This window comes from Pecten maximus, unplaced genomic scaffold (genome assembly GCF_902652985.1).
Source record: "Pecten maximus unplaced genomic scaffold, xPecMax1.1, whole genome shotgun sequence".
In the NCBI taxonomy this organism is placed as follows: domain Eukaryota; kingdom Metazoa; phylum Mollusca; class Bivalvia; order Pectinida; family Pectinidae; genus Pecten; species Pecten maximus.
The window spans coordinates 3,061-16,464 of record NW_022979347.1 but is presented as its reverse complement, the minus strand read 5'-3'; the positions used below and the strand labels follow the sequence as shown (position 1 = coordinate 16,464).

At 38.7% G+C, this 13,404-nt stretch overlaps 1 protein-coding gene across 1 annotated transcript; it reads left to right on the top strand.

Moving 5' to 3' along the window:
- Positions 1-199: 199 nt before the first annotated feature.
- On the top strand, positions 200-13,032 carry LOC117318518 (alcohol dehydrogenase class-3-like; the record flags this gene model as incomplete). The annotated part of the gene is given in 7 exon segments (XM_033873494.1): positions 200-317; positions 5,773-5,874; positions 6,652-6,793; positions 10,888-10,975; positions 11,733-11,865; positions 12,273-12,359; positions 12,903-13,032. Coding segments are annotated over 7 exon segments (703 nt in total), but the record flags the coding sequence as incomplete, so codon positions are not given.
- Positions 13,033-13,404: the final 372 nt, after the last annotated feature.

The following is a 13,404-nucleotide window of genomic DNA, read 5'->3' as shown; positions in this document are numbered from 1 at the left end:
AACTTGTATGAAATTGAAAAGTATCAAAACACTCCAATAAATTCAAGTAAACTTTTCAAGTGTCAAATTAGAAGTAAACATTGTTAGCCAAAAATTTAATGCATGCTAAGTAGAATATAAACGTGTTGAAACTAAAAATACACATGGAAACCATTGCACACGTTACCCTTAAATTTGCACACGATCACCATCGGGATGATCTCTGTCAACTCAGCGTTTGTTCCACGCGGAGTTTGATCAGCCGGTGTACAGAAGGACGATCGTAAGGTTCAAAAGGCGTACCAAGCAGATCTAAAATGTCGGAAACTGCAGGAAAGGTAATCATAAGCAATGAAACATATCATTCATTTAAAGTGTGCACGTTCCAATATACTTCAACATCACAAAGTAATTTAGCGAAGAGGTTGTCAGTTTACATTAAGTCTCATAACCTATATTTACCGACCAGTCAAATTATCAGATAAGCTAAGGCCGTCGTCTAATCATAGCCTAGAAAATGACCGACTTGTTCGCCTACTGTAGAACATGCTTGTTTCATAACGCATATATAACTTTGTCAAAGCATGTATGACATCCTTGCCTTCTCCATTAAAGCTTCATGGTCACATGATCACGAGAATTAGTCAATTGTTACATTCGACATCTGTATTTGGGTAGATCATCTATATCCTTGTTAAATGTTTACATATATGGAAAGTCTGTAACGACGTAGGGCAGTGACATTGAGTTAACTCCCCTTGTTTATACGATGGGCGAACTTGATTCGAGCTTGCCGTCTGTGACGCTTGCGTTTTTAGCTCACCTGCCCGAAGGGCAAGTGAGCTTATGCCGTGGCGCGGCGTCCGTCGTCCGTCCGTCGTCCGTCCGGCCGTCCGGCCGTCCGTCCGGCGTCAACTTTCCATTCAAGCAACTTCTTCTCAATAACCAAAAGGCCTAGAGACCTAATATTGGGCCTGTAGCATGCTGGGGTGAAGGGCTACCAAGTTTGTTCAAATGAATGACCTTGACCTTCATTCAAGGTCACAGGAGTCAAAAAGGCTAAAATCTTCAAACGACTTCTTCTCAACAACCAACAGTCCCAGGGAGTTGATATTGGGTCTGTAGCATGCTGGGGTAAAGGGCTACCAAGTTTGTTCAAATGAATGACCTTGACTTTCATTCAAGGTCACAGGAGTCAAAAAGGCTAAAAAAAAATTAGACGACTTCTTCTAAATAGCCAAAAGACCCAGGGACTTGATATTGGGTCTGTAGCATGCTGGGGTGAAGGGCTACCAAGTTTGTTCAAATGAATGACCTTGACCTTCATTCAAGGTCACAGGAGTCAAAAAGGCTAAAATCTTTAAACGACTTCTTCTCAATAACCAAGAGTCCCAGGGACTTGATATTGGGTCTGTAGCATGCTGGGGTGAAGGGCTACCAAGTTTGTTCAAATGAATGACCTTGACTTTCATTCAAGGTCACAGGAGTCAAAAAGGCTAAAATCTTTAAACGACTTCTTCTCAATAACCAAGAGTCCCAGGGAGTTGATATTGGGTCTGTAGCATGCTCGGGTGAAGGGCTACCAAGTTTGTTCAAATGAATGACCTTGACTTTCATTCAAGGTCACAGGGGTCAAAAAGGCTAAAATCTTTAAACGACTTCTTCTCAATAACCTAGAGTCCCAGGGAGTTGATATTGGGTCTGTAGCATGCTGGGGTGAAGGGCTACCAAGTTTGTTCAAATGAATGACCTTGACCGTCATTCAAGGTCACAGGAGTCAAAAAGGCTAAAATCTTTAAACGACTTCTTCTCAATAACCAAGAGTCCCAGAGACCTAATATTTGGCCTGTAGCATGCTGGGGTGAAGGGCTCCCAAGTTTGTTCAAATGAATGACCTTGACTTTCATTCAAGGTCACAGGAGTCAAAAAGGCTAAAATCTTTTAAACGACTTCTTCTCAATAACCAAGAGTCTCAGGGAGTTGATATTGGGTCTGTAGCATGCTGGGGTAAAGGGCTACCAAGTTTGTTCAAATGAATGACCTTGACCTTCATTCAAGGTCACAGGGGTCAAAAAGGCTAAAATCTTTAAACAACTTCTTCTCAATAACCAAGAGTCCTAGGGAGTTGATATTGGGTCTGTAGCATGCTGGGGTGAAGGGCTACCAAGTTTGTTCAAATGAATGACCTTGACTTTCATTCAAGGTCACAGGAGTCAAAAAGGCTAAAATCTTTAAACGACTTCTTCTCAATAACCAAGAGTCCCAGAGACCTAATATTTGGCCTGTAGCATGCTGGGGTGAAGGGCTACCAAGTTTGTTCAAATGAATGACCTTGACCTTCATTCAAGGTCACAGGGGTCAAAAAGGCTAAAATCTTCAAACGACTTCTTCTCAATAACCAAGAGTCCCAGGGAGTTGATATTGGGTCTGTAGCATGCTGGGATGAAGGGCTACCTAGTTTGTTCAAATGAATGGCCTTGACCTTCATTCAAGGTCACAGGGGCCAAAAAGGCTAAAATCTTTAAACGACTTCTTCTCGATAACCAACAGTCCCAGAGGCCTAATATTTGGCCTGTAGCATGCTGGGGTGAAGGGCTCCCAAGTTTGTTCAAATGAATGACCTTGACTTTCATTCAAGGTCACAGGAGTCAAAAAGGCTAAAATCTTTAAACGACTTCTTCTCAATAACCAAGAGTCCCAGAGACCTAATATTTGGCCTGTAGCATGCTGGGGTGAAGGGCTACCAAGTTTGTTCAAATGAATGACCTTGACTTTCATTCAAGGTCACAGGAGTCAAAAAGGCTAAAATCTTTAAACAACTTCTTCTCAATAACCAAGAGTCCTAGGGAGTTGATATTGGGTCTGTAGCATGCTGGGGTGAAGGGCTACCAAGTTTGTTCAAATGAATGACCTTGACTTTCATTCAAGGTCACAGGAGTCAAAAAGGCTAAAATCTTTAAACGACTTCTTCTCAATAACCAAGAGTCCCAGAGACCTAATATTTGGCCTGTAGCATGCTGGGGTGAAGGGCTACCAAGTTTGTTCAAATGAATGACCTTGACTTTCATTCAAGGTCACAGGAGTCAAAAAGGCTAAAATCTTTAAACGACTTCTTCTCAATAACCAAGAGTCCCAGAGAGTTGATATTGGGTCTGTAGCATGCTGGGGTAAAGGGCTACCAAGTTTGTTCAAATGAATGACCTTGACCTTCATTCAAGGTCACAGGGGTCAAAAAGGCTAAAATCTTTAAACAACTTCTTCTCAATAACCAAGAGTCCCAGGGAGTTGATATTGGGTCTGTAGCATGCTGGGGTGAAGGGCTACCAAGTTTGTTCAAATGAATGACCTTGACCTTCATTCAAGGTCACGTCGATCAAGTATGCTTAAATCTTTAAATGACTTTTAGTGAAAAGCCAAAGTGCAGAGAGACATTATATTGGTCCTGTAGCATGCTTTCAAATAACTGCAGGATCCATATATGAAAAGATCACTGCATTGCAGGTGAGCGATTTGGGCCCATTGGGCCCTTGTTAGAGCTTGTCGCCGGCACGGCACTCAAGCAAAGCGGCTCAGTTGCAATATAGATCAAAACATATTTATTTTTATTTATTTTATATATTTATATGTGAATAAACATATTTCAAAAGCATTGTAAACATCAAATGATGCAGAACGTTTAAAATCAACTTGTTTTGCAATGAATTACTAAAAAAGCTTCGGGCGGCCTCAAAATAAGTTGCGTTTCTTTACTTCTCACTTAATTTAATCTTTCGGTTGAACACATTGCCATCTTGTTTGCCAGAGCTTCCAAACTGGAGGAATTTACGCTGATCGGCACATGCACTTACAAAAATGATTTCCATATTGGAAAGTACCAAAGATTGATGCAAATTGCAATATTTCCGGTAGAGTAATAGAATGTTTTTAGTATAGGCTAGCTCAGAGATCTTTACTTTGTGAATCTCTGGCTTGCTAGCCAACGCTATCAGATATATATATGTATTCCAAAATTTACTGTATAATCACTTTTTGTTATTTTTAGTAACAAATCCATACTCTACCTGGGGTATAATTATGCAAATTTGCTTATTATGCGCAAGTGGAGTTGGCGGTTTTACCAAAACCTGTTGGTGTATGAAATGTTATTCCAACAGGCGGTATCAACAATGTAAACATCTGATAGTATAATATGAGGTTAAGATGACAGTGTTTACATGTATGCCAACAGAGAGAGATTCATTTCAAAATATTGAATCTAATTCCCAATATCACCTGAAATGTCATATACACAATAACATATATCCAAATATCTATAGACCGTACCAAATTCTCAGGTCCCTGTGCTCATGACAATGATGTCATGTCTTTTAGCAGTAGAATAAACTGTGTTCCCATTTTGCAGTGGGACAGTTGGATATGCAGTGACCTTTTTCTGGGCACATTTGGGGCCAAATATAGGTAGTTCCCTAGTGAAAAATTGTTAATATTTTCTCAATTTCATGTTCATTTTTTCCCATTCAGAAATTGTTTAAGTGTCCCTGTACATTAACTGTTGTGAAGAAATGTTGATCAGAATGGTGTTCACACGTAATGTTTCACAAGCAGATGTAATAATGCTACTAGATTCTATTTATCGAAGCTAAATCCTTAAAGAAAATGTACAGACCCCTATAGAATAAGGGAAATAAAATCACTGATGTGAAAGTTTTTCATTTTTGTCAATATCTACTACTATTAGGCCACTGACTTTGTGATATGGTGTCAGTTGAGCTAGTTATGCAAGTTTTAAATTCTGTTGACATTGGGCTCAAAAGTTTGATATGCTCCATACCATATACACTAGGTAGATGGCATTCAGCCTGAGTTTCCTCTGGCCCTGACACTATGTCTCATGACACCAGACATGGTGTCAGGGCCAGAGGAAACTCCGGCTAGGTGGTGTTGAGTGAGAGTTAAAGTGAGATCTGGTTGATTTGTGCCTAGTTTCTTGAACATATTGTAATCTTTTCCGGAGATGAAAGATCAAACAATTGTGTTAAAATGCTTTGTGTGGTTCTGTGTTACCCAGCCTATTGTCATTTTTTGGTTAATATTAGGATTTGTAAATCTGAGAGAGATGGCAGATACTAATGCCTCTCATTATGCAAATGTATAAACGTAGATGGATTGAATCCATGCGGGGCCTTTGTCCCTGATAATTATTAGTCTGTTCACTAATCTCTACTGATATAGATTGTGAAAAATATGTCAAGTAGGCTACTTGAGATATTTATATCTGTAAAGAGTTCGAACCCTCAGACTCTGTGCCCTTCTACTGTATTAGGTTTGTAGGTAAAAAATATTGGTTATCATATGCACAAAACATGACAAAGTAACTGGGCCAATTATAATGTACAACTAAAATATCTCGGGGCTATTTACGCTTTTAATGAAAAAATAGTAATACCAGGGCTTTTTATGAAGGCTTTTAGGGGCCGATAAAGGGCCCCATTCCCAGATGATATTATTTCATATTTTAACCAAATTACCAAAATTTGTAGTTTTAATCATGAAAATTTCTTTCCCAATTCACCAATTTTCTTCCCAAAATGAGACAAAAAAAGGTCTGAAAACATATTTTCTGCTATGAGCTATACCTCAGCTCTGTGGTTATGTTCTACCAAATAGGTGTCCAGGGGTTGAATAACTGGCAGTTTTACATGCAATTCTACATGCATATCATGCTTAAAATGTATCGTTCATCAAATTTTACATGCAATTCTAATGCATATCGTGCTTAAAATGTATCAATAGGTCATCGAATGTAAAGCCGCTGTGGCATGGGAGGCCAAGAAGCCGATGGTGATTGAGGACATCCAGGTTGCACCTCCTAGAGCAGGTGAAATCCGAATCAAGGTAGGAACTCTGAAGCTGACATGTAGAGCTATTCATAAAGATTGCATAAATATTCGATCTATTTAAGAAATCTGTATAATGTTTTTATGTAAAGCATTTTGTGTTGTTGTTCCGATGCGGGTTAAACTTCATATAAGATTCAGCAGCTGTTGCTACATCAAGCTGTTTATATTTAGTCGTCAACACTTTCATCACCAAGTTATCTGGCATCTTGGTAAATGTATATATACACAGTGTATGTATGATTTTTTTTACTGCATTGAATTAATGTGTATGTATTATCTGTATAAGGATATTGTAGAGTAAGTTGGAGTACATACAGCTATTTTCAAAACCAATATTATAAATATTTGAAGTTTCATCAGAGATTTTCCTACAATAGAAGGACCATTCCCCTAAAAATATCATGTGAAAATTCCCAATTTGCCACCAAAAAATTCCCAATTTTGAAGTCACTTTTGAATGATTATGTTTTATACAAAGACCTATATGAAGGCATTTTAAAAATAAAAAACAGCTACAGATAAAAAAATGAAATAGAAAATAATTTAAAGGCAATATTCATCAAAGAAAAATTGAAATTTTTGAAATTCACTAAAAAAAATTCCCCAATGTCACATTATGTCCTGTTGAAATTCCCAATTCAATGGACCCTGGACCCAGTTGAGAAATTGTAGGAAAATCCCTGAAAGTAAATTTAGGGTTTGATTCACCAGCAAAAACATATCTTTTCTTAACACTATGACTTAACATTTCCTCTTGAAATATTTGTTTTAGATTTTGAACACGGGTGTGTGCCACACTGATGCTTATGTCCTCGACGGGTTCGATCCGGAGGGTATATTCCCTGTGGTCCTGGGCCACGAGGGTGCCGGTGTAGTAGAGAGCGTGGGTGAGGGAGTCACTAGTGTCGAAACAGGTAGGTAATCACATGTCCATGGCACCCACAAACATATATATTCAATAATTTACTTGTCTGTACTGTCGGTATTACTACTTGACAAATTGTCTATTTATATTAATGTTAGGATCCAGTACCTATATTGGACCATACCGTCGTTATAACTTACTAGACCCTATACAACACTATATTAGGATCCAGTACCTATATTGGACAATACCGTCGTTATTACTTACTGGACCCTATACAATACTATGTTAGGATCCAGTACCTATATTGGACCATACCGTCGTTATTACTTACTAGACCCTGTACAACACTATGTTAGGATCCAGTACCTATATTGGACCATACTGTCATTATTACTTACTAGACTCTATACAGCACTATGTTAGGATCCAGTACCTATATTGGACCATACCGTCGTTGTTACTTACTAGACCCTATACAACACTATGTTAGGATCCAGTACCTATATTGGACCATACCGCTGTTATTACTTACTAGACCCTATACAACACTATGTTAGTTTCAGTACCTATATTGGACAATACCGTCGTTATTACTTACTAGACCCTATACAACACTATGTTAGGATCCAGTACCTATATTGGACCATAGCGCCATTATTACTTACTAGACCCTATACAACACTATGTTAGTTTCAGTACCTATATTGGACAATACTGTCGTTATTACTTACTAGACCCTATACAGCACTATGTTAGGATCCAGTACCTATATTGGACAATACCGTCGTTATTACTTACTGGACCCTATACAACACTATGTTAGGATCCAGTACCTATATTGGACCATACCGTTGTTATTACTTACTAGACCCTATATACAACACTATGTTAGGATCCAGTACCTATATTGGACAATACCGTCGTTATTACTTACTAGACCCTATACAACACTATGTTAGGATCCAGTCAGCCTTTGACACTAACTTTCCAGGTCTTGGAGACCAACGGTCTCCTGATACTTAAATTCTTGGTGCCCTCCACAGAATCTTGGAGCCCACATTTTCAACAAAAAAAAAATTATAAAAAGAAACTTATTTCATTTGTTCAAATATTTTATTATATTATTTCCATGAGGAGTTTAAAAGACTTCCGTTGAAGTTCAATAAGGTCCTGGTTATTGGCCAGTTTATCCTCCTCCTGTAGTAAACGACCCGGTTTCTCCATGTTTACGACACAGTGTACAGTACATGTGTACATCGTCGTAGCGCAACCAATTAAACTGTGTTTGCAAGGAGTTCTGGAACTTTCTTTTCTTTCTCGTATTGATGCTGTTGAACCCGTCGTTCCTTCAATGTCTTGGCTTTTTTCGGAGGAGGCGACAGCCCCAACCACCGATGCATCTCTGTATGTACGTGTGTTGTTTACCCTAGGTCAATGCAAGTGAAGGTCACTTTCGCTTCGCGCCGACTTACCTTGGTCATATAGACGCTTGAAATAGTACTAGTTTATTGTCTAAAATTACAAGCGTTCCAAATACTCTGGCGACCGGAAAGACGGGAGTACACAAGTGCAGTTTTACATGCGTGCAACACATGGGTATAAACGACTGACGGATATTGAAATTAAATCGACAACTTTTTGGGTACATTTTACTAAAAATTCCTACATTTTAAGAACACCTCAATGTAAAAATCTCAGTGCCCGACGGTCTCCAGGTAAGCGCAGTTTTTGGAGACCTCCAAATATTTTGGTGGACTCGGGCACCAGGTCTACCGTTAGTGTCGAAGGCTGCCAGTACCTATATTGGACCATACCGTCGTTATTACTTACTAGACCCTATACAACACTATGTTAGGATCCAGTACCTATATTGGACCATACCGTCGTTATTACTTACTAGACCCTATACAACACTATGTTAGGATCCAGTACCTATATTGGACCATACCGTCGTTATTACTTACTAGACCCTATATAACACTATGTTAGGATCCAGTACCTATATTGGACCATACCGTCGTTATTACTTACTAGACCCTATACAACACTATGTTAGGATCCAGTACCTATATTGGACCATACCGTCGTTATTACTTACTAGACCCTATACAACACTATGTTAGGATCAAGTACCTATATTGGACCATACTGTCGTTATTACTTACTAGACCCTATACAACACTATGTTAGGATCCAGTACCTATATTGGACCATACTGTCGTTATTACTTACTAGACCCTATACAACACTATGTTAGGATCCAGTACCTATATTGGACAATACCGTCGTTATTACATACTAGACCCTATACAACACTATGTTAGGATCCAGTACCTATATTGGACAATACCGTCGTTATTACTTACTAGACCCTATACCTATATTGGACAATACCGTCGTTATTACTTACTAGACCCTATACAACACTATGTTAGGATCCAGTACCTATATTGGACCATATACCGTCGTTATTACTTACTTGACCCTATACAACACTATGTTAGGATCCAGTACCTATATTGGACAATACCGGCGTTATTACTTACTAGACCCTATACAACACTATGTTAGAATCCAGTACCTCTATTGGACCATAGCGTCGTTATTACTTACAAGACCTTTATATGCAAAAAAAATGAATGTATTTATAAGGATATAAAAAACATGTTTATCTGTAAAGCATAAGTGCTTTCATTATTAGCTCACCTGCCCGAAGGGCAAGTGAGCTTATGCCATGGTGCGGCGTCCGTCGTCCGTCCGTCCGTCCGGCCGTCCGGCGTCAACTTTTTCATTTAAACAACTTCTTCTCAATAACCAAGAGGCCCAGGAACTTCATATTGGGCCTGTAGCATACTGGGGTGAAGGGCTACCAAGTTTGTTCAAATAAATGACCTTGACTATCATTCAAGGTCACATTGGTCAAATAGGCTATAATCTTCAAACAACTTCTTCTCAATAACCAAGAGGCCCAGGGACATGATATTGGGCCTGTAGCATGCTTGGGTGAAGTGCTACAAAGTTTGTTCAAATAAATCACCTTGACCTTCATTCAAGGTCACATTTGTCAAATAGGCTATAATCTTCAAACGGCTTCTTCTCAATAACCAAGAGGCCCAGGGACATGATAATTGGCCTGTAGCATACTGGGGTGAAGGGCTACAAAGTTTGTTAAAATAATTGACCTTGACCTTCATTCAAGGTCACATTGGTCAAATAGGCTATAATCTTCAAACGACTTCTTCTCAATAACCAAGAGGCCCAGGGACATGATATTGGGCCTGTAGCATGCTGGGGTGAAGGGCTACAAAGTTTGTTCAAATAAATGACCTTGACCTTCATTCAAGGTCACATGGGTCAAATAGGCTATATTCTTCAAACAACTTCTTCTAAATAACCAAGAGGCCCAGGGACTTGGTATTGGGCCTGTAGCATGCTGGGGTGAAGGGCTACCAAGTTTGTTCAAATGAATGACCCTTGATCTACATTTAAGATCACAGGGGTGAAATCAGCTTAAATCTGTAAACAATAATTTTGCAATAGCCAAGAGCCTCCTAGACCAGATATTAGGCCACTAAAATGCTGGAATAAAGGACTATAAAATTTATTAATATGAATAAACCTAGCTTACTATGATAATCAGCATAGTATCTGTAGAAATGACCTCAATCAACTTCAAAGTTGCTGTAGAGCCAGGTGAGCGATACAGGCCCATTGGGCCTCTTGTATTTGCAGATGATTTACATTGTTAGACTTGTATTACATGGTTGCCTACATAGTAACACAATATGACGTCATCAATAATTCATTAATTATACATTTTGACGTCATATTAATGGGAGATAATTATGTCTTCCACAGTCTGTTCAATTTAGGTTTTAAAGTTCTAATAAAATATTTTTCCTAAATTGAACAGACTGTGGTAGATAATAGATTATGCGGGGAACCTTTATATGAGAGGAAGCCAGAGAAAACCCATGACAGTCGCATGGTTGGGCAGGTGACACCAATACCTTTCCAAGTTCGATTGAGGAACCAACCTTGTAATAGATTATCAAAAAAAATAAGATTGCGTTATTACGATTGTAAACAAACATGATTTGTTTTTAAATGTTTTTGCATTTTAAATGTGTTTGTTTCTAGGCGATCATGTTATTCCGCTGTACATACCTCAATGCTACGATTGTAAATTCTGCAACAGTAAAAAGACAAACTTGTGTGGAAGAATCAGGTAAGTGTTCTACACTAACTTTAATTTGGTTCCATTTATGAACTAGCTGTTAAGTCATAATATGCTCTAAAATGAGAAAGAGAGAGAAAAGAAATTAGTTGACAATACCAATCTATAATAGCTCAGACAGTTAGAGCGCTGGCCACGTAATCTCGGGTGAAGATCTGAGGTACATGGTGCAGCACTTCCTACCCGGGTCTGTTTCTGTTTCTCAGGAAGCTTAGAAACAGGCCGGTCTGTGCTGTCATGGTTGTGTCCTTGGGCAAGACACTTCATTCTTATTGCTTTGGATGGCATGCAATGGGCCTCACGTATCTTGCTGCCTGAGGTATTCACCAGCGACTACAGGGCTCAAAGTGGATATTTTTACCAGATGGCCTGTTCGGCTACCAAGTAATAAAATCTAGGCGCCAATTAGAAAACTAAGGCTCTCAGCCAAGTTGTCTTGTATTTTTAAAAAAATCTTTTAATTCTTTAGTTCAGTATAACATCTCTCTGTAACTTTTTCATTTGAGAATGTCATTTTAGCATTGACTACAACCTTTGAAAGTTTAACCAAATCGCAAATCTATACTATATAACTTTTTAGTGGCCATGCAGGTGCCTTATAGGTCAATAACTGGTCGCCAATGGTGAATTTAAGGCGCCACGGCCACTGAAATAGGTGCCACTTTGAGCCCCGTACTACAAGGAGACCTAGTAAACAGCAAACATTCTGGGTACTTCTAAACATTTGTTATCATACTTTGAATCTCAGATCCACACAGGGAGCCGGTTTGATGCCAGATGGAACGTCACGTTTCACATGTAAGGGAAAGACACTGTTCCACTTCATGGGCTGTAGTTCCTTCAGCCAGTATACAGTGGTAGCTGAAATCTCCGTCTCCAAGGTACGTCCCCGACTAAACATAGTTCTTGAAAATACACTTGGAAGATGAAGCCTATACGTAATATGACATAAAAAATCTTGATGGCCTGTTTTAATAATTAACAGCTGGAATACAGATTTTTTTGAAAGTTTTACCAAACAGGCCTCTTTGAGATCTAATCTAATCCTTACAGATGGATGCATAAATTATACATGAAAATAACTTCTGTAAGCATGGAGGCATTAATAAAGTTCTGGTCTTTCTGAATTCCATGCTAAAATATTGCGTGTATTCTCAAGTGTGACACCCGATTCAAAATCAGCTAGTTATCTTCAGTTCTATCATTTGGTTATCATGAATTCCTAGAAAATCTTCAGGAGTGTCTTAATGACGTAAGGTTAACAACTTGACATTATATCTTTGACCAGATTGTTCCTGAAGCACCCCTGGAGAAAGTCTGTCTGTTGGGGTGTGGCATCTCCACGGGATACGGAGCGGCTCTCAATACGGCTGGAGTATGTGATCAGTAATTACTACAGACAATATAGACATCATTATTATAGTGAACTCAAATTATTATGATATGGAAATAACAGATAGACACAGTAGTGGTTTAACCAGAATATTTTCAGTAGAAAACTGTATACAGAAGCTCAGTTAACATTTCAGCTGTTTTAATGCTAAAGGACCTGTTACAGGCCAATTTAATAGTTATGGGGTGATATTAAAATGGTCATAGAACAGGCCCCTGGGACCTTTTGAATTTCTTAAAACATACTTCATGGGTTTTCTCATATAGTACTTCAAATATCACCCGGTAATTATTAAATTGGCTCTTGGGCAAACTTCATACGATTATGAAAAAAATAATAGAATATTCACAATTTATGTACGAAATTAAGAACCGAGGAAATACTTTATTTGTGTCAAAGTATTAATCAGAATAATTTATGAATGAGGAATTTCTTTTCAATTTTTTTTTTCATTCTGAAAAAAATGAATTTGATAAACAAGAACTCATTGATCATCAAGTATGTGATTGTCTCCCTTTATGCTAGGTGGAAAAAGGCTCTACGTGTGCTGTGTGGGGGCTAGGAGCCGTTGGATTGGCTGTCATGATGGGATGTAAAAGGGCTGGTGCATCTCGTATCATTGGCATTGACATCAATCCTGAAAAGTTTGAACTAGGTATGTCTAGTTCTACTCTTTTCTGCAAGTTTATAAGATAACGAGTTTTAGTAGAAGTACTTTGTTACAATATTGCATTGTCTGATAATGAGGGGTAGACTTGATTTATTTTACAACGATTGCGAAACAAACGATATATCAACTTATATTAATCACTGTTGTTGGGATGGATGGAAATGGGGAGGGGTCTTTGTGGGATGAAACTGGATTACCAGTATGTTTCAGTGAGGTAGCACTATAAATCGGCAAAAGTTCCGGCCTATCACATGGAGACTTCACACAAACATACCGCAGCCTCCCAAAACACATGTACGCACTCACAACATGCATGCATATCAGCACGCATGGGAGGCCGTCTTTAAATGACCTTAG